Source organism: Pelobates fuscus, chromosome 12 (assembly GCF_036172605.1).
Source record: "Pelobates fuscus isolate aPelFus1 chromosome 12, aPelFus1.pri, whole genome shotgun sequence".
NCBI classification, from domain to species: Eukaryota; Metazoa; Chordata; class Amphibia; order Anura; family Pelobatidae; genus Pelobates; species Pelobates fuscus.
In genome coordinates this window covers 21,832,185-21,852,873 of record NC_086328.1, presented here as the reverse complement: position 1 = coordinate 21,852,873, position 20,689 = coordinate 21,832,185, and the positions used below count along the sequence as shown (strand labels likewise).

Genomic DNA, 20,689 nt, shown 5'->3' with positions numbered 1-20,689 from the left:
ATATTACAGTATTTATATTATAATGGATACAGTGCACTATACAGAGATATTACAGTATTTATATTATAATGGATACAGTGCACTATACAGAGATATTACAGTATTTATGTTATTATAATGGATACAGTGCACTATACAGAGATATTACAGTATTTATATTATAATGGATACAGTGCGCTATATAGAGATATTACAGTATTTATATTATAATGGATACAGTGCACTATATAGAGATATTACAGTATTTATATTATAATGGATACAGTGCACTATACAGGGATATTACAGTATTTATATTATAATGGATACAGTGCACTATACAGGGATATTACAGTATTTATATTATAATGGATACAGTGCACTATACAGGGATATTACAGTATTTATATTATAATGGATACAGTGCACTATATAGAGATATTACAGTATTTATATTATAATGGATACAGTGCACTATACAGGGATATTACAGTATTTATATTATAATGGATACAGTGCACTATACAGGGATATTACAGTATTTATATTATAATGGATACAGTGCACTATATAGAGATATTACAGTTTTTATATTATAATGGATACAGTGCACTATACAGAGATATTACAGTATTTATATTATAATGGATACAGTGCACTATACAGAGATATTACAGTATTTATATTATAATGGATACAGTGCACTATATAGAGATATTACAGTATTTATATTATAATGATACAGTGCACTATACAGGGATATTACAGTATTTATATTATAATGGATACAGTGCACTATACAGGGATATTACAGTATTTATATTATAATGGATACAGTGCACTATACAGAGATATTACAGTATTTATATTATAATGGATACAGTGCACTATATAGAGATATTACAGTATTTATATTATAATGATACAGTGCACTATACAGGGATATTACAGTATTTATATTATAATGGATACAGTGCACTATACAGGGATATTACAGTATTTATATTATAATGGATACAGTGCACTATACAGAGATATTACAGTATTTATATTATAATGGATACAGTGCACTATATAGAGATATTACAGTATTTATATTATAATGATACAGTGCACTATACAGGGATATTACAGTATTTATATTATAATGGATACAGTGCACTATACAGGGATATTACAGTATTTATATTATAATGGATACAGTGCACTATACAGGGATATTACAGTATTTATATTATAATGGATACAGTGCACTATACAGGGATATTACAGTATTTATATTATAATGGATACAGTGCACTATACAGAGATATTACAGTATTTATATCATTATAATGGATACAGTGCACTATACAGAGATATTACAGTATTTATATTATAATGGATACAGTGCACTATACAGAGATATTACAATATTTATATTATAATGGATACAGTGCACTATACAGAGATATTACAGTATTTATATCATTATAATGGATACAGTGCACTATACAGAGATATTACAGTATTTATATTATAATGGATACAGTGCACTATACAGAGATATTACAGTATTTATATTATAATGGATACAGTGCACTATACAGGGATATTACAGTATTTATATTATAATGGATACAGTGCACTATATACAGATATTACAGTATTTATATTATAATGGATACAGTGCGCTATACAGAGATATTACAGTATTTATGTTATTATAATGGATACAGTGCACTATACAGAGATATTACAGTATTTATATTATAATGGATACAGTGCACTATACAGGGATATTACAGTATTTATATTATAATGGATACAGTGCACTATATACAGATATTACAGTATTTATATTATAATGGATACAGTGCGCTATACAGAGATATTACAGTATTTATGTTATTATAATGGATACAGTGCACTATACAGAGATATTACAGTATTTATATTATAATGGATACAGTGCACTTGACCGGTGTATAGTCGCCATATGGGCTGGCGGAACCTTGGACAAAAACCCCCCCACATACCTAACCCAATAACACACTGACACCTGGTATATGGGAAAATTTGTCCACAGCTTTATTAAATAATTTATATAATATATAACGATAATATTGCTTTAAATAAATTAACATATAAACATGGGTCATTGCCCCCACCTTCCGCCCCTCTCATCCGTATCCTTCTTTTTAATAGAGGGCAATGACCCCCAACATAACAAATACAAATATATAACGACATTTTCCAACCTCGCCAACTTGAACCGAACAAGTGCCAACCATAAGTAACCATGGCAGGGGTATACCCGGATACCCCTGCCCCACCAGGTTCTGAGCCACCTCCAGGACTCGAAACCACCATTGACCATAATTCCAATTTTTTCCTGTTCCTCACGTTCCTCATAGGGAGCCTATGTCCTCTCTCTCAGCTCCCTATCCCGCCGCTGTGAAAAAACGGGATAACCTCTCTCTAAACATAATTATACAGGGAGGGTGGGTGGGACAAACTAACCGGGTAGGAAATTAGAAGTGAACCTTACAAAATGGCTCCTCCCTTAAATAGCCAAACCCCCATATCCCATAACCCACCTGTCCTGTCTGTTCCTCCTGGGCCCGCCTCCTAACCCCTGTCAAGGCCCTGTTCCGCTTAAGCTGTGCTTTTGGCTACATGGGGCTACAATACAGAGATATTACAGTATTTATATAATTATAATGTATACAGTGCACTATACAGGGATATTACAGTATTTATATAATTATAATGGATACAGTGCACTATACAGGGATATTACAGTATTTATATAATTATAATGGATACAGTGCGCTATACAGAGATATTACAGTATTTATATTATAATGTATGCAGTGCACTATACAGAGATATTACAGTATTTATATCATTATAATGGATACAGTGCACTATACAGAGATATTACAGTATTTATATTATAATGGATACAGTGCATTATACAGGGATATTACAGTATTTATATTATAATGGATACAGTGCACTATATACAGATATTACAGTATTTATATTATAATGGATACAGTGCACTATACAGGGATATTACAGTATTTATATTATAATGGATACAGTGCACTATACAGAGATATTACAGTATTTATATTATAATGGATACAGTGCATTATACAGAGATATTACAGTATTTATATTATAATGGATACAGTGCACTATATAGAGATATTACAGTATTTATATTATAATGGATACAGTGCACTATACAGGGATATTACAGTATTTATATTATAATGGATACAGTGCACTATATAGAGATATTACAGTATTTATATTATAAGGATACAGTGCACTATACAGGGATATTACAGTATTTATATTATTATAATGGATACAGTGCACTATACAGAGATATTACAGTATTTATATTATAATGGATACAGTGCACTATATAGAGATATTGCAGTTTTTATATTATAATGGATACAGTGCACTGTATCCATTATAATAATATAAATACTGTAATATCCATATATTATAATGGATACAGTGCACTATACAGAGATATTGTCTAATTATTTATTGAGGAAGGCTGAGGGGTTTCCATGGTGACGGTGGGCGTGTCCTGAGAAGTTAATGCCCCCTGGCGACCTCGTGACGCGGGTGGGCGGAGCGTGTGACGCGTTTCCGGTCTGTGTCGGTGTCCTCGCTCTCCCGCTGTACCGGCCGCTCTGGGTTCCCGGATTCCGCTCTCCTCACTATGGCCAACGTTGTGGACACCAAGTTATACGACATCCTCGGGCTCGCCCCCGGCGCCAGCGAGAACGACCTGAAGAAGGTGAGTGGAGGATGAGGGGAGGGAGGCGCTGGGCCGCTCGAGGCCTAGTCACACTGCCTCCCTCACACTGCCTGACTCAGACACGGAGTCACCGGGGCCTGGGACACACTCGCTGCCTCCAGCCCGGTACCTGACCCACAGCTCGGCCCCCAGACTGATCCCCAGTCTGATCCCCCGGAATGGCCCCCAGCCAGGCCCCCACATTGGTACCCGGACTGGCTGAGCCCACACACCGGCCATGATTGGAGATTAGCCCCAGCCTCCCCGGGACAGCCAGGACTCCCTGCCAGCTATAGTGACGAGTCATTATGGTGTCATCAGGGCCAGACCTGATATAGCCGGTCAGTGTCTAATTATATAGCTGTGTGTAGTCAGTCACAGACTTATTATATAACTGTACATAGCCAGCCACAGGCTAATCCTATACCTGCACCAGTCACAGACTAATTATACACCTGTACGCAACCGGCCATGGGCTCGTCCAGCACCTGCGCACGGGTAGCCGGGCACGTCTGGGACCTGCTCCCGGGGAGCCGGGCACGTCCGGGACCTGCTCCCGGGGAGCCGGGCACGTCCGGGACCTGCTCCCGGGGAGCCGGGCACGTCCGGGACCTGCTCCCGGGGAGCCGGGCACGTCCGGGACCTGCTCCCGGGGAGCCGGGCACGTCCGGGACCTGCTCCCGGGGAGCCGGGCACGTCCGGGACCTGCTCCCGGGGAGCCGGGCACGTCCGGGACCTGCTCCCGGGGAGCCGGGCACGTCCGGGACCTGCTCCCGGGGAGCCGGGCACGTCCGGGACCTGCTCCCGGGGAGCCGGGCACGTCCGGGACCTGCTCCCGGGGAGCCGGGCACGTCCGGGACCTGCTCCCGGGGAGCCGGGCACGTCCGGGACCTGCTCCCGGGGAGCCGGGCACGTCCGGGACCTGCTCCCGGGGAGCCGGGCACGTCCGGGACCTGCTCCCGGGGAGCCGGGCACAGCCTAAACATATGCCAAGTACAGTATACGTCTGCTCACGGGCAGCTGGTAACAGCCTTCCTGTGTACATGCTTCTTTTCTTATCGCTCTCCACTGATGTGTCTTTGCGAAAGCACAAGTTCAGTTAGCTTTAAATAAATAAGTCCACAAAGGCGTTTCTGGGCAGGGAATATACACCTCTGTGGAGTAACTGGAATGGTCATACTACTTGATTACCTAACCACACATTTCTGCCAAATGACGTATCATGAGAAAACCGGTTTAGTGATTGAATCAGAACATTATCATTTGTTTTGTTTTTACAAATTACTAGGTTGTTCTATAAATATACCTTGATGTGGTAAATAACATTTTGACTGTAATATCTCTATATCAAGATTGAAAACTAATTGCCGCCATATAAATTGTATATAATTTGAATTTGGCGCAAAAAGTTCAATATTGTCTAGCAGCAGTAATAATCCTTAGCATGGCATAGCTTCCTGCAATATGACAAGTGCTGTGAGACTTTTGAGATAAACACCCATCAATTAAAATGTGGTAGGAGAATACATGCTGAATAAAGCTCAGAACAGGATAAGGGGTCCCTATTTGGGCGATATAGACAAATATTCTCTCACTATTAAAAAAAAAAAAAAAAAAAAAATTCAGAGATTTTTTTTATTTCCTCTCCTCGGAATGTTAGCTGCTGTTTTTTTTCCACTAGTTTTTTTAAATAGTGACAGACTATTTGTCTATTTTTAATTATTACAACCTTATAACAAAATTCGATTTTTATTTATTTTCGAACATATTACAGCATTGGGGCCTTTAATCCTTTTTAGAAAAGTTTGATGTATCCGGGGTCTGCTGCTGCCGCCGCTCCAGACTACAGACAGGGGAGAGCCATGAGTTTCTGTTGGCAAGCAGCCTCTGGCTCTCTATCGCCAGTAGGGGAACGTCACTCAGAAGACGTTCTAAGGAGTTGCCAAGAAAGAAGCTGGTGTTCTCTTCCTTGAAGTCTCACAAGATATGGCTATTCCTTGCCCTCTACAGAGTAATTACGAATAAGAGTATTACCAGAAGACTGGATCATATCATATAGTAACCAGATATCCGCTCAGTATATTCTGCATACGCTACCAAAGAGGAGTCCTAGCATTTAGTGGCGCAATTTAGTGCTGCAAGTTATGTAAAAAGAATACCCACGGACGATATATTAAGACCGTATCGTAGATAGTCAAACTGTTGTAAAACAACTTGACTCCTTATAATTATGAGGATGAAGTGATTATGGAGCTTAGAGTGCTCTTCTAATTGACGAGGTACATTCAAAGAATGTGATACAAATTAATTTAAAGGGACAGTATAGTCACCAAAACAACTTTAGCTTAGTGAAGCAGTTTGGTTGCATAGATCATGCCCCTGCAGTCTCACTGCTCAATTCTCTGCCATTTAGGAGTTAAATCACTTTGTTTATACAGCACTAGCCACGCCTCCCTGCATGTGACTTATGCAGCCTTCCTAAGCACTTCCTGTAAAGAGTCGTCTAATGTTTATACTTCCTTTGGTGCAAATTCTGTTTAATTTAAATTTTATCTCCTGCTCTGTTAATAGCTGACAAGATCCTGCAGGAGCCTTTGGTATGAAATTAAAATTTAATTTACAGAGCAAGAGATAAAAACTTTTTTTTTTTAAAGTAAGTTGCATCTGATTGAAAACAAAACCATTTGTTTTCATGCAGGTCGTGTCTGTCACAGCCAATCGCGCTGTGGTTAGGGTTGCATAAACAGAAACAAAAGTGATTTAACTCCGAAATGGCAGTGAAACCTCAAAAGAATGATCTATACACTGCTTCATTAAGTCTAAAGTTGTTTTGGTGACTATAATGTCCCTTTAACTCTCATCATGATGTGCACACATATACAATTTATGAAAAAAAATACTAGAATATCAATTTTTTTTTTTTTTTTAAAGATGCATGAGCATGTTTAATTGTGCTCATAGTGAATGGTTGGCTGAAAATGTAATGAAGCTGTTTTTATATTTGCTTCCACTGCATTCTCCACCCCTTATAGTGTTTTCTGGGGTATGGGAATGAGGAACTCTAACATTCAGGGGCATTACATACAGTTCCTCATTGTAGCCTAGAAGCATGGGGAGCCAAGAAAATAATCCTTATTGCGTAGTGAATGCCCTATTGGTTGAGACATGATATTGTATGATTTGGCTGTTCAACCAAATATGTCATATAAAGATACTGATTGTAAAGACTTACCGCACACTAGGCCCGCTGTAAAATCAACCATTTCTGGCTGGAGTGCCCTTGTAAAAGGAACTTGTTGCATTGTGGCCCAGCCTCAACCCTGACCTATATGAGGAAGGGATGGGTGGTTAGATGGTGGTAGTGTAGAGTAACCCATTCAATCCTGTTCCCAATTGTTTCTGGGTTAATTTTAAATCCCTTTTTACTTTCTCCTCTACACCAGCACTTGTTTTCACATTGCAAAGAATCAGGGCTGTATTCTGTATGAAAACCCCCTGCTTCCTATCTTTTACATTGCAGGATACAGAGCTAGCAGCAATGAAAGGGAGAACTCTCTCTGTTTGTGGGCCCTATACAGTATTGATACCTACTTTCTTGCCAAGCAACTGTACTTATTGTATTAAAGGAACACTATAGTCACCTAAATTACTTTAGCTAAATAAAGCAGTTTTAGTGTATAGATCATTCCCCTGCAATTTCACTGCTCAATTCACTGTCATTTAGGAGTTAAATCACTTTGTTTCTGTTTATGCAGCTCTAGCCACACCTCCCCTGGCTATGATTGACAGAGCCTGTATGAAAAAAAAAAAAACTGTTTTCACTTTCAGATGTAATTTACCTTAAATAATTGTATCTCAATCTCTAAATTGAACTTTAATCACATACAGGAGGCTCTTGCAGGGTCTAGCAAGCTATTAACATGGCAGGGGATAAGAAAATCTTAATTAAACAGAACTTGCAATAAAGAAAGCCTAAATAGGGCTCTATTTACAGGAAGTGTTTATGGAAGGCTGTGCAAGTCACATGCAGGGAGGTGTGACTAGGGTTCATAAACAAAGGGATTTAACTCCTAAATGGCAGAGGATTGAGCAGTGAGGCTGCAGGGGCATGTTCTATACACCAAAACTGCTTCATTAACACCTTAAGGACACAATTTCTGGAATAAAAGGGAATCATGACGGAATATTTCCGTCATGTGTCCTTAAGGGGTTGAGATAAAGTTGTTCAGGTGACTATAATGTCCCTTTAATGGCAGAAATAATCCACCACAAACAACGTTCCCATTCTATTTATTTATAGATGGCTGTATTCCTAAAGGTGTGCTTCTAAGATAGATTTAACGAAAATTCGAAATTGTGTAAATTCGCATCATTTTGAACTGCAATATATATACACAAAATTGCTGTTTTGCGCTTAGTTTATGTGCTAGCTTTCCATCTCATACCTCAAATACTTATGTTAATGTTTTCCCCCGTTTACATTTTACGTAGTTGGTGAAACATACTATAGTGACATGTCCAGACTGAAACTGCATGTTTAAAGCAAGTTAAAGAGAGGCATGTGGGTAAAGGATTAGCATTGTTGAGAGGCAACTATAAAGTATTGCAACAGAAAATAAAATACATCTATAAGTGGTCAGTCTGGGCTTCCATACGTTAGACATTGAAACGCTAACCATGAGCACTGTGTCTTGCAACTAGTAGAAGGGAAAGGTCTCGCGTTGTGCCTCAAGGAAGACCTGAGAGGTAGCACAAAGCTTGATGGCAAGTCACAAGGTTTGGGGATCTGGATGTTGGCTGATGCTGAGTCATCCTGTGTGACAAGAGCAAATCTGAAGTACGGTAGTTTCTTCTCTCTCATTTCCATTACATTTCTACAATATGGTGACTCAAAGCTGTAGATAATGTCACTACATAACAGTGGAAAGTGACAGGTCTTGAAAGAAATGTTGGCTTACGGCCCTCAGACAGGTTTTCTGGGAGATACTGCAGTGAAATGTCTGATTTGCGTCCTTCATGTGAAACCTAACCTCTAGGTCTTATGCAATAGACGCCTTTACCCATGTGACTCTAGGCACCCTAAATAGCCCTTTAGAAACTAGGAATGGAGGTGATGAGACGTTTCATACAATGCATTGTTTTGCCGGGCCTTTTTTATTTCAGGGATATCTTGGATACAGGCGTACTATTGGTGCTTGTGTCCCAGTTTGGCAGACTGTTGAAACATTGCCTGCTGGGAGGTTGGTGAATATACTAATACCACCTTAATGTGCGGATTATCAGTATCCCGATGGACTGCTTATGTGCCACTCTTTGGCATGCATCACTTGTCTCGTAATACTGTTGTATTCCCAGGTCTGTGGTGAATAGCTAGTTATGTTGCACACAAACTGGAGAAGCATCTCCCTTGTCTGATAACTGGATGGAAGCCACCTCCTGCTGCCATGTCATTGAGGAGATTGAGCTGCTGCCTTTCAGAGGAAGGGGCATTGCAAGGATTCATGACATCACACCCAGACTACTATAAACACTACAGCATGTACTGCTGGGAGTCGTGCTTGTCACTAGGATTAAACAGCCTTGCTCTGCAAAGCTTCCCTCACAGTAGACACCTGTGATGAGTAGTCACAGCGGAAATAAATTGGTAAATGGGAGAGGATTAACAATTGGAGGAAGGGGAGCACTGACATGCCGAGAGAGGAGGCAGCTACACCCCTGCATTCTCACACATGGACGTATACTCACTGACACTCATGTTACAGTCAGAATAAATCATAAACAAAATACTGGTGTTCTGCCTAGTAGGTTAAGATGTGAAATTGAAGTTATGAAGCCAGTGTAGTGTATTCATTTAATACATGGAACAAAGGGATGTGTTGTAGGTGATAACTGATCTCATGATCAATGCGAATTTTAGAGGAGAAACACCAAGTTTGGGTACAGTCCAAGATAGTGCTGCCTAGGAGCGTTAGGCCATAGTAAAACTTACTTCCTTAAAATTGAACTTAACCCCTTAAGGACCAAACTTCTGGAATAAAAGGGAATCATGACATGTCACACATGTCATGTGTCCTTAAGGGGTTAAAGGCAAAAATATATTCTTTTTAAATCAAATAAAATGAGATTGGTGATGTGCAATGAAGATGTTCATATGGAAAAAGTCTGAGAACTTTCATAGGTGCTCAAACAGAGCTAACAAAGAATTGTCAGAACCTGGGAATTAGAAGTGAATGCTGACTTCTCTGTGGTTTATAGAATCGTTCTGTTCGAAACCATGGCCGGTAGATTCCCTTTATGTAAATGCAGCATCCCAATACATTTCAATGACTGCTACTTATTGTCGGGTTGTCTTTGTGTATGGAATAATGTTGCCACCAGTGGCAGCCTTTGAATGAAAACAGTCAGCGAAAAGGTTTGCTTTTGCAGCATCCTGTATTACATTTACTTATTTAATATATAAATATTTGTGTGAACCCAAGGCTCTTGTTCGTAAGCGTGTTAGTCAGTGCTGGCTTCTTACATGTGTTTCTAACCTAGATATCCTTCAAACAGCACTACTAATCACAAGCCACATCTTGTCCTATGCTAAACAGGCAAGAAAAAATGCATTCTGTTCTAAAGTCCTGCTCTTTATTACAGCAACCACCTGCTCAAATCGAAAAATGCAAATCAGATGTACTCTGTGCTCATGAAGTCATAGAATTTAGAAATGTTTGAAGCGTGCCTGCTAGACAAAGATGTCTTAGTTGCACATTCTAGATAATTGTTTGTCTATCATTAGATAAGGTGTCTGTTGATCTCGTATGACATTTGCCCTTCTGTTCCACTGGCGGTCGGTGTCTTGTTTCAGGTTAATGTTATGACCAGCCCCATTCCCCCTATTCATTAGTAAATCCCGTCTTTTACATTAGTGCCCCCCACATCCCCAAATGGGTTTTGCTTCACTCCATTTAATGGTATTGTGGGGGTGGCGGAGGCACCATCTATATATTGTTTTATGCATTCAGAATGCAATGTCATAAAAGTCCCTGATGGTGTAATGGTCAGGTGTCCCAATAGTTTGTTTTTCTCAGAGAGAGAGAGAGCGCGAGTGTGCGTATAATACACAACGTGGTCCTGCACACGTTTTTCTGATTTCCTCCCCAAGGTGCTGCTTTACCCACTTCCAGTATCTCAAAATGAAGGAGAGCACTCACTGGTTTTGTAGTGGTCTTCAAAATTTTATTTTCGAAGCAGTTACATTACATCCAAACAGTGGTCTTTCATATCTTGTGCGTGTGTGTGTATATCTTCTGTGTGTTTGGCTAAAATGTCCATTTTATGTGGATGTATTGGATGTTGTATGTTACTAATATGCTGTGTGTATTGTTTTTATATTTCAGGCTTACCGCAAGTTGGCCAAAGAATACCACCCAGACAAGAATCCAAATGCTGGAGATAAGGTAAAATTCCAAATGTTTTTTGGATGTTTCTGTAGTCTCTTTATTATCGGTAAGTGTGAGGTATGAACAGAAAGGACATGTTTTACCGATCTCAAGATTTGTTTATCCCACAGTTAGCTACCCTGTGGGAAGAGAGCCATGGAGTGTACCCCTCATTTATTTGCAGGTCCTGGGAAATATTTATCCATTGTTACCATTTTTTACATGCATTAAACCAATTCAAAACCAAAAAAAAATTCAAAATTCTGCTGCTTCTGTCTATTGACAGCAGGCATAGTAAAAGGAAACCAAAGCACACCAGAAAGAGTTATTTGCAAATAAAAAGTGTTTTTATTCATATAGTGGATACACATTAATTGTAAAGAGAAAGTGCTGAAAATAGTACAGGTGTGTAAACAACAACCAACTTACTAATAACCGCTATACATGCATAATAAAGTGCTCAAGAGAATATCCCATAATAAACCAGGCATACTAACTCAAAGAGCAGGTGATAACAGAACCCCGATGTTTCGACAACCAAGTCTTCCTCAGGGGAAATGTCTATCCTAATGGTTTCTGTTCTTACTAATATACCCAGAAAATAACTCCGGGGAAATAGTCCTGATTGAGAACACGTGTGGTGAACATTGGGATAATCATGGAAAATACAGACTGAACTGGGTGCCTTCTGGCTTCGTCAGACGTTGGTGTTCACGTGACATCTGACATAATCACGCATGCAAAGAAGTATATTGTGTACCCCTAAACAAGGTTACTTCCGGGCCAGTACGACGCTGTCACATACGTGTGACATAGAATGGCTTTTTTTACATGTGCGGGATCCTAACAGTGACTCCATGGTAGCGCTGTGGGACCAAAATACCTAACGCACGCTATAATAAACTAAGCAGTAGGATCAGCAAAATATAAAATGTATTGTCTGTTCCCATCCTAGGGTAATGCAAGTCCATGCTAAACTACAAATAGACTCTAAACTGGAAATTAGTAAGATTGCTGCTTTTGTTTGGTTTGTTTTTATCTTTCTTTGTCCTCACTCATTGTTCCTCGTCTTGTCTTCCTCCCAGTTTAAAGAAATCAGCTTTGCATATGAAGTTCTGTCAAACCCAGAGAAACGGGAGCTCTATGATCGATATGGAGAGCAGGGGTTGCGGGAAGGAAGCGGAGGCAGTGGAATGGATGACATATTTTCCCATATATTTGGCGGTGGCCTGTTTGGATTCATGGGTGGACAAAGTCGCAGTCGCAATGGCAGACGAAGGGGTGAGGACATGATGCATCCTCTGAAGTAAGTCCATTTTTTGCTTTGATATGCACTGTTCACAATGCATATTGTGAACTCATAGCATTCACTTTAACTACTGACTGGGTCCCTCTAGTATGGGTTCTAGGAGAATGATTAAGTCTGGACTCTGCAAATCTGGGAAAGTGTTCATGACCAGTTCTTGAAGTTTATCTGAGAAGTAAGTAGGTATGTCAACTGGCAGTAGAAGATAATTGAAAATTGCAGTTACCGTTTATCGCCTCAGTCAGGAGTTTTAGGAGGCAAAATTCCGTTTCCATGGCTTTCTGTTTTTTTATGTTTTCTGTCCCAGAAAGCATGGGTTCAGAAGCACACATGCTCAAGGAACACCTCTGCACAGCCAATGCTGTGAAAGTTAGTACTAGCAACTATAACTTAATATAATCCTTTTTTAAAATGTATTTATTTTAATTTTTCTACTGTGGTTTCCAAGTTCGTGACATCCTTGTTTTGAGATTAATACAGTGTTGTGTTTTTTCATTTCTGCTTAAGATCTGAGTGGGTACAAATCTGCTATAATTGTATGTAATCGTTACAGAGTGCATGGCTATCTGTGCGCAAGTGATAAAACCCATAAGAGCACGTGTGCCGGATCTGATCTTGTGGACGGGGTTGGTTCACATCCTGAATTCTTGTATCAGCTGAGATAGCAGTTGCATTAAATATATTTATACAGTATTTGCATTTTAACAGTATATTCTCAATACGTGATTCTATCACGTGGTTGTGCCTCCTCCATGTTCCTTTATTTGCTAGACATGCATAAAACAATTGCAAAGTATTCTATTTGGGGTTAAATTTTCTTTACTAATTTTTAATAGAAATCCTTAGATGGATTAAGGGAATATTGAAATATTTAATATTTTTTGTTTTAAATGCCTTTGTTGCTTTTGTAATGCTATATGTGGTTTTTATCCAGGATATTAAGCCTAATCCTATGCCTTCTTTATTCTGTAGAGTATCTTTAGAAGATTTATACAATGGAAAGACTACCAAGCTTCAACTTAGCAAGAATGTTCTGTGCAGCTCTTGTAACGGGTAAGCTGGGTCTTGTTTATATGAAAATACCAGATTAAATGTAACCGTCCCATTAACTAGAGAGGGACTTCAACTACCATAAGCTGCTAAGCTCCATAGAAAGCTGAAGAACAAGCTGACTGCTACCTGCTGGATGTATTCTTTAACCCCTTCAGGACGGAGTCAATAGTACAAGTTCTGATCAAAACAAAATGTAAACAAAAACTGGTATTTGCGCCAAATGTCTGTTCAACCGTAATTCACCTCTTTCATATTAAGTGCACCCACACTTATTATATATAATTTTGTTCAGGAGAAACTGGGCTTAAATTCCGCATGAACTATTCATATTTGAAACATAATTTTTTATGAATAAAATTTAAACTGTGAAAAATTAAGATTTTTAAAAACATTTGTAGACATTTTAGCTGTAAATGTCATAATACCGTTAGCTTTAACTGCAAAAAAAAAACACATATTTGGATTCTGCAAAGTCTCAGGAGTACAACAGTACCCCCCCCCATTAACCGTTTTTAAGGTGTTTTGGGAAGTTAAAGGGTCAAATATAGCACATTCCATTTTTCAGTTTTTTCAAATTGAAATTCGCCAGGTTGGTTATGTTGCCTTTGAGACCGTGTGGTGGTAGCCCAGGAATGAGATGTACCCCCATGATGGCATACCATTTGCAAAAGTAGACAACCCAAGGTATTGCAAGTGGGGTAGGTCCAGTCTTTCTTAGTAGCCACTTAGTCACAAACACTGGCCAAAGTTAGCGTTCATATTTGTTTTTGTGTGTAAAAAGCAGTCACAAACACTGGCCAAATATTTTTTTTTTTTAAGTGGCTACTAAAAATTACTCGACATACCCCATTTGCAATACATTGGGTTGTCTACTTTTTCAAATGGTATGCCATCATGGGGGTAATTCTCATTCCTGGGCTACCATACGGTCTCAAATTCAACGTAACCAATCTGGCAAATTTCAAGGTGAAAAAAATGAGATGCACGCCTTATGTTTGACTCTCTAACTTTCCAAAACACCAAAAAACCTGTACATAGGGGGTAGTGTTCTACTTGGGAGACTTCACTGAACACAAACATAAGTGTTTAAAAACAGTAAAACCTATTACAACAATAAAATTGTCAGTAAAAGTGCCGTTTGTTTGTGAAAAAGGCAAAAAAAGTCCCTTTTACTAAATATATCATTGTAATACAATTTATCATTTTAAAACACTAATATTTGTGTTCAGTGAAGTCTCCCAAGTAAAACAGTACACCCCCATGTACAGGTTTTATGGTGTCTTGGAAAGTTACAGGGTTAAATAGAGCGCGTGCGAATTTAATTCTCTGCACTTGCTGCCTGGGTTGTCAGGCACGTTAATCACATTTTAATTAATTAAATCACATAATCATGTTAAAATATTACTTAAGCATACACGTAGAATTTATATATATATTTATATTTATATATTTTTTTTAAATGGTGCAATCCGTGTGTATCCATAGAAGCTGTCATGTTGTTTGAATGAGTACTGCGCTGAAGAGGAAAGCAATTTAATTCTGTAACTAAATGACATTTAATCATCTGTACAGAAACCACATTTTCTTTTTCTTTTTTTATTCACTGATTTAGACAAGGCGGTAAAACAGGTGCAGTTCAGAAATGTACAGCTTGCAGAGGTCGGGGAGTACGTATCATGATAAGGCAACTGGCGCCAGGGATGGTGCAACAGATGCAGTCTGTATGCTCTGACTGTAACGGAGAAGGTAAATGATTAGAATGTCTGACAGCTCTACATGAAAATCTTATTGGGTGCTTTTAACTGGCTTTCAAGAACCCTGAATAAACATCTTGCCTCTGTTACAGAATCCTTTTCCTGTAATCATTCACTTTCTGGTGAATCATATCTGCATTAAATCTCCTGCTTAGCTCTCGAGTTATATTATTGAACAAGTCCCCATTATCTAAAGCCAAGTAAAGAGCTGAACACACGCTGATCAGCCACAACATTAAAACCTCCTGCTTAATATCATTTAGGTCTCCTTCTTGCTTCCACAAAAGCTCTGATGCATTTAAGCATGGACTCCGCAAGACCTCCGACCGTGTTCTGTGCAATCTTGTACTAAGATGTTGGCATCCTTTAAATCCTGTAAGTTGCAAGGTGGGGCCTCCATGGATTGGATTTCTTGTTTCAGCACATCCCGCAGATGCTCAGTTGGATTGAGATCTGGAGTTTGGACAATAAGGCAATATCTTGAACACTCTGTCATGTTCCTCGAACAATTTTTGCAGTGTGAGTAAATGCATTATCTGCTGAAAGAGGCCACAGCCATTAGGGAAAACTATTGCCATGAAGTGGTGTATGTGGTCTCCCACAACCTCTATTTAGGTGGTACGTGTCAAAGTAACATCCGCATGAATGGCAGGACCCAAGGTTTCCGAGCAGAGCATAACACTTCCTTCCCCAGGCCTACCTTCTACAGTGCGTCCTGCTGCTATTCCTTCCCCAGGTAAAGGCTAGATATGCATCCAGCCATCCTCCTGATCTCAAAGAAAACGTGATTCATCAGATTACACAACCTTCCACTGTTCTATGGTCCAGACGCTCACATCCCCATTGAAATTGCTTTTGGTGTTGGGCAGGGGCCATTGTGGCTATGCAGCAAACTGCGATGCACTGTGTTTCCTGACACCTTTCTATCAAGGCCAGCATTAAGTTTTTTGGCAATTTGAGCTATAGTTGATCTTCTGTGTGATCGGACCAGACAGGCTACCGTTTCCTCCCCACATTCATCAATGAGCTTTGGGTGTCCTTGACCCTGACGCCGGTTCACCAGTTGACCTTCTTTGCGTTCCACTTCATATCAGGAAGACCCTGCAAGACTTGCTGTTTTGGAGATGATCTGATCCAGTCTTTTAGCCATCACTATTTGGCCCTTGTTAAAGTCAATCAGGTCTTTTTTTGCTTGTCCATGTTTCCTGATTCCAACACATTCAAGTCATGAACTGACTGTTCACTTACTGCCTAATGTAGACCACTCTTGACAGGTGCCATTTTAACGATATCTGTTATTCACTTTAACTGTCAGTGGTTTTAATGTTGTGTCTGATCCGTGTATACGATGTTTATCTGTCAACTCTATATATGCATTTACAAAGGCCATCATTGAGGGACTGAGATACCAACAGAATTACAGTATTAGAGGAGAAGAGAAGCAATTTGTCTCCTAAAGAGTCTGGGTGATTCCTATACTTATTCTAGAATGCCCTTTCTCTTGGTATTAAATATAACCAACATCTTTCTCTTCTTCCTTGCAGGGGAAGTCATTAATGAAAAAGATCGCTGTAAAAAATGTGAAGGCAAGAAAGTTATTAAAGAGGTCAAGATCCTTGAGGTTCATGTGGATAAGGGCATGAAACACGGACAGCGGATTACATTTACTGGGGAGGCAGATCAGGCCCCAGGGGTAGAACCTGGAGATATTGTTCTAGTTTTACAGGAAAAAGAGAATGAGGTAAGCTGAGTGGTGTTTTGTTGGACCTATCGATTAAACGGTGCAGTGATGCACACTGACATTCTTCAGACCTCCTCCTGTTGTAACTCTATTTATGGTTAGATCTGGCCAAAGAGAGATATAGATCTAAATGTTATTGTATAAATACGGATTGCTCTTATGTTGAGGTATTACTACGACTAATATACTGAGTTGTTTGGTAACCACGACCTTACCTTGCAGGTGTTTCAGAGAGATGGAAATGACCTGCACATGACACACAAGATTGGACTTGTTGAAGCGCTCTGTGGCTTTCAGTTTAATTTTAGGCACCTTGATGCACGTCAGATTGTTGTCCGATACCCTCCAGGGAAGGTTATTGAACCAGGTAAACATTCTAGCTTACTACCTGTGCATTTTCTCTTCACAAATGTATGCATCGCTCCTACAATATGTTTTATGGGATTTGGGTTTCCTCAGTGTCCTTGATTGTTGGTTGGTGGTTGAGTAGTGGACAGAAGCTGTGAGTTTGACAGCCAGTATGACCGCTTCGGGAATACAGAATTAAGAACCAGAGCTTGATCAAATCTGAGCAGCTATCTTCAATGTGTATATGGAACAAGGCAGAAACTTCAATATAGTTTTCCAGTGCACATTAGGCCAGCTCTGCCGTAACCAAACTTGAAGTTCCAAAATGTGTCCACTGAATATTAATAGAAAACCTCCTATTGAAAACTGCTCTGTCAATCAGTGTTCAAATCACATTTGTAAGAGTGTTCTAGAAGTTTGTAAAGAATGAGAATCTGAAATAGTACCATAACTGTATCTTCTTCACACAGGTTCTGTCCGTGTAGTACGTGGTGAAGGCATGCCACAATATCGTAATCCCTTCGAGAAGGGTGATTTGTTCATTAAGTTTGAAGTGCAATTCCCAGAAAACAACTGGATCAACCCAGACAAGCTCACGGTGAGTTGATGAAGTGGTGTGGTTGACTTTAGTGTTCCTTTAAGCAACCTAACCACGACAGTCAGTTGCATAGCATGCCATTAGTGCCCAAGTGCTGCCCCCTATTTACTATCAAACTTTTATGGGACAATCCTCCTGCACACTCAGCCAGTCAGTGTTATTCAGGTTCCATGACCTTGATAATGCAGAAGTGTCAATTCCACATTGTGGCCCATTGGAAATAAGCTGCAGTTCATCTGTTTGTTGTTAAACAAAGAATATTGCTGGGCATTCCGGGTAACAAAATTACTACAGTGAGTTTAGAGTGCCTTTAAATCTTAACTATCCTGTTCTTTTACAGCTCTTAAAAGAACTTTCCATTGAAGTGCTTTGTGTGAAGAGTGTGTAAGATGATTTCCATCTTACAAAAAGTTCCAATTTCAATAGTCTGGAATATGGGAGGGATCTGCAGCTTTTGCACGTGGTTTTTACATATAGCCTTCATGAAAAATGCAGAATTGAATGCTTGCGTGTTAACATTGGATATATATCTACTAATTAGTGAATTATTTAAATTTATGCAGTGGATTGTCCCTTTAATAGGTATTCAGAGCTAATTAAGGTGTGTGTCCCTTGCCTGCCACTTAATGTAAGTCTGGAAAGTCCATTTCAAACTCGCCAGTGCTACATTTTCATTAGCCAATTTCAAGGTTGAACGTGATGGACTTCAGCCTTTTTTCAGACTAGACTACTGTGGAAAATGTGAGCCATTTAGATTTGGCGCTGACCATTTAAAAAAAAATTCTGTTGTGGGCTTCTTCTATAGGAACTTGAAGATCTTCTGCCAGCCAGACCAGAAACCTCCACAGTAAGTGGTGAGACAGAAGAAGTAGATCTTCAGGAATTCGACAGTACTCGTGGTTCCGGTGGAGGCCAAAGACGTGAAGCATATAATGATAGTTCTGATGAAGAGAGTGGTCATCATGGGCCAGGAGTGCAATGTGCTCATCAGTAAACAAGCTGCTCACATATTTTTGTTTTTTTTTCTTCCCTTCAAATTTGCCTGTTTTTTTTTTTTCTTTTGTTTGTTTTTTTTCTGCTGTCTGACCGGATTGCCCCTATGATTTGATGGACATGTCTCTTCCTGTATGTGTAACTTTTAAACTGGTTAGATAGTATTTACAGAGTGTATAATTTAAACTAACCATATGGCTTTTCATGCAGTTTTGACTGTTCTATATCAAAATTCAAAAAAGAGAACCTATACAAGAAACACTCATGGAAGACAAGACTTCAGTCTTTATCACATGCTTGATTTTTACCTGTCTCTGTAGATTAACATTTTTTTTTTATTTTTTTGTTCCATATTTTAATTTGTTGCATTGTAAAGAGATGTGTAAAATTGTCCCGGAGCTCTGTATTTAGCTGCACCTGCATATGCTGCTATAAAATAGAATTCATTTGGCGACCTGTATGTCTCCTTGATGCACAGTAATGACTTCAGTCTTTGTATAGAAAGCCTGAACGCACGTTAATTGGGAGAATACAAAAGGTTTTGTTTCTTTTCTACCATCTTGTCACGGATTTCATCCATTAATAAAAACCAGTTGATGTATCCTAATTTGTCACGTTGTATCTGCTGTTGACTGTGATTTCGGTTTTAGTACATACTTGTTCCCCTGGGGGGAAAAAAAATTACTCTGTATCCAGTCTTACTGCGGCCATTATAGCAGGATGTCCTGCATACACAGAAAACTCACTTCACTCAGATTAAAATTAATTTTCAGAAAATATATTGTATCCTGTAGAAAAGGTGCTCCAGACCGCCAACATTACTTAGTAGAAAGTCCAGGCAGTCACGGTTCTTTTAGTTGAACATTGTGGCCTTTTGTCAGCGACTTGACAAAGGTCATATTGTGTGGCTGAAATGTCACAATGGTTTAAGTCTATTTAAAAAAAAAAAAAAAGGTGACTAGTGCCCCTTTAAAACCAAAATGGGCCAGTTAATATTCAAGGCCACCAAATCTGGCTATTTGGTGGCCTTGATGAATACATAGCACTGTATAAAATGTAGTTTCCTTAAAGAACTTGCTGATGGATTAAAGGGAAACAAAAATAAATTTGGAGTAGACATACTCCAAATGAAAACCTACATGCATTTAATTGTGCATTTTTTTTTTAATTGGGAGCATATGCAAAAAGTGTCAGATCTTGTCTGCAGCCTTTGCAAGCCCTCCCTTTCTAACTAACAGACTTTCTGTGACTGTCTAATCACAGACATCCCAATACAGCTCAAGGTGAAGTCTTTACCCAGGTACTCTGGGCAATTGCTGTCTTTGAGTTTAGTTTCACTGAGCTTAATAACAGCCATGAAGGGGGTGTAACTAGGTTAATTTATGAAATTGTCAATTTCTATTGAAGTCCATATTTAATATGAAAAAAGGTGTCACTTCAAACTTATTCCCTCATGGAATTAAAATAAATGGTATGAAGTGTAAGGCAAGCAAACTATATTTCATGAATCACAATTGCTTTAAATACACGTCCCCTCTTTGCTTTTCACCTTTTTCCTCTGTATAGGGATTGATTATTTTCATTTACTGTTGCATTTTTTTTTTTTAACAGAATACTTACTGGCTCAATCCTTTCCTTCTTGCTATGTGTTCCATTGGTGCATATATACCATATCTTCTGTTAAT

The 20,689-nt window shown here is 39.1% G+C and overlaps 1 protein-coding gene across 1 annotated transcript; it reads left to right on the top strand.

Moving 5' to 3' along the window:
* Positions 1–3,590: 3,590 nt before the first annotated feature.
* Positions 3,591–19,611, top strand: DNAJA2 (DnaJ heat shock protein family (Hsp40) member A2). The gene is made up of 9 exons (XM_063438794.1): positions 3,591–3,787; positions 11,170–11,229; positions 12,297–12,517; positions 13,490–13,570; positions 15,183–15,316; positions 16,869–17,065; positions 17,288–17,432; positions 17,884–18,011; positions 18,817–19,611. The coding sequence occupies exons 1-9, from the start codon at positions 3,710–3,712 to the stop codon at positions 19,003–19,005; spliced, it is 1,233 nt and encodes a 410-aa protein (XP_063294864.1). The 5' UTR covers positions 3,591–3,709; the 3' UTR covers positions 19,006–19,611.
* The last annotated feature ends 1,078 nt before the right edge of the window (positions 19,612–20,689 follow it).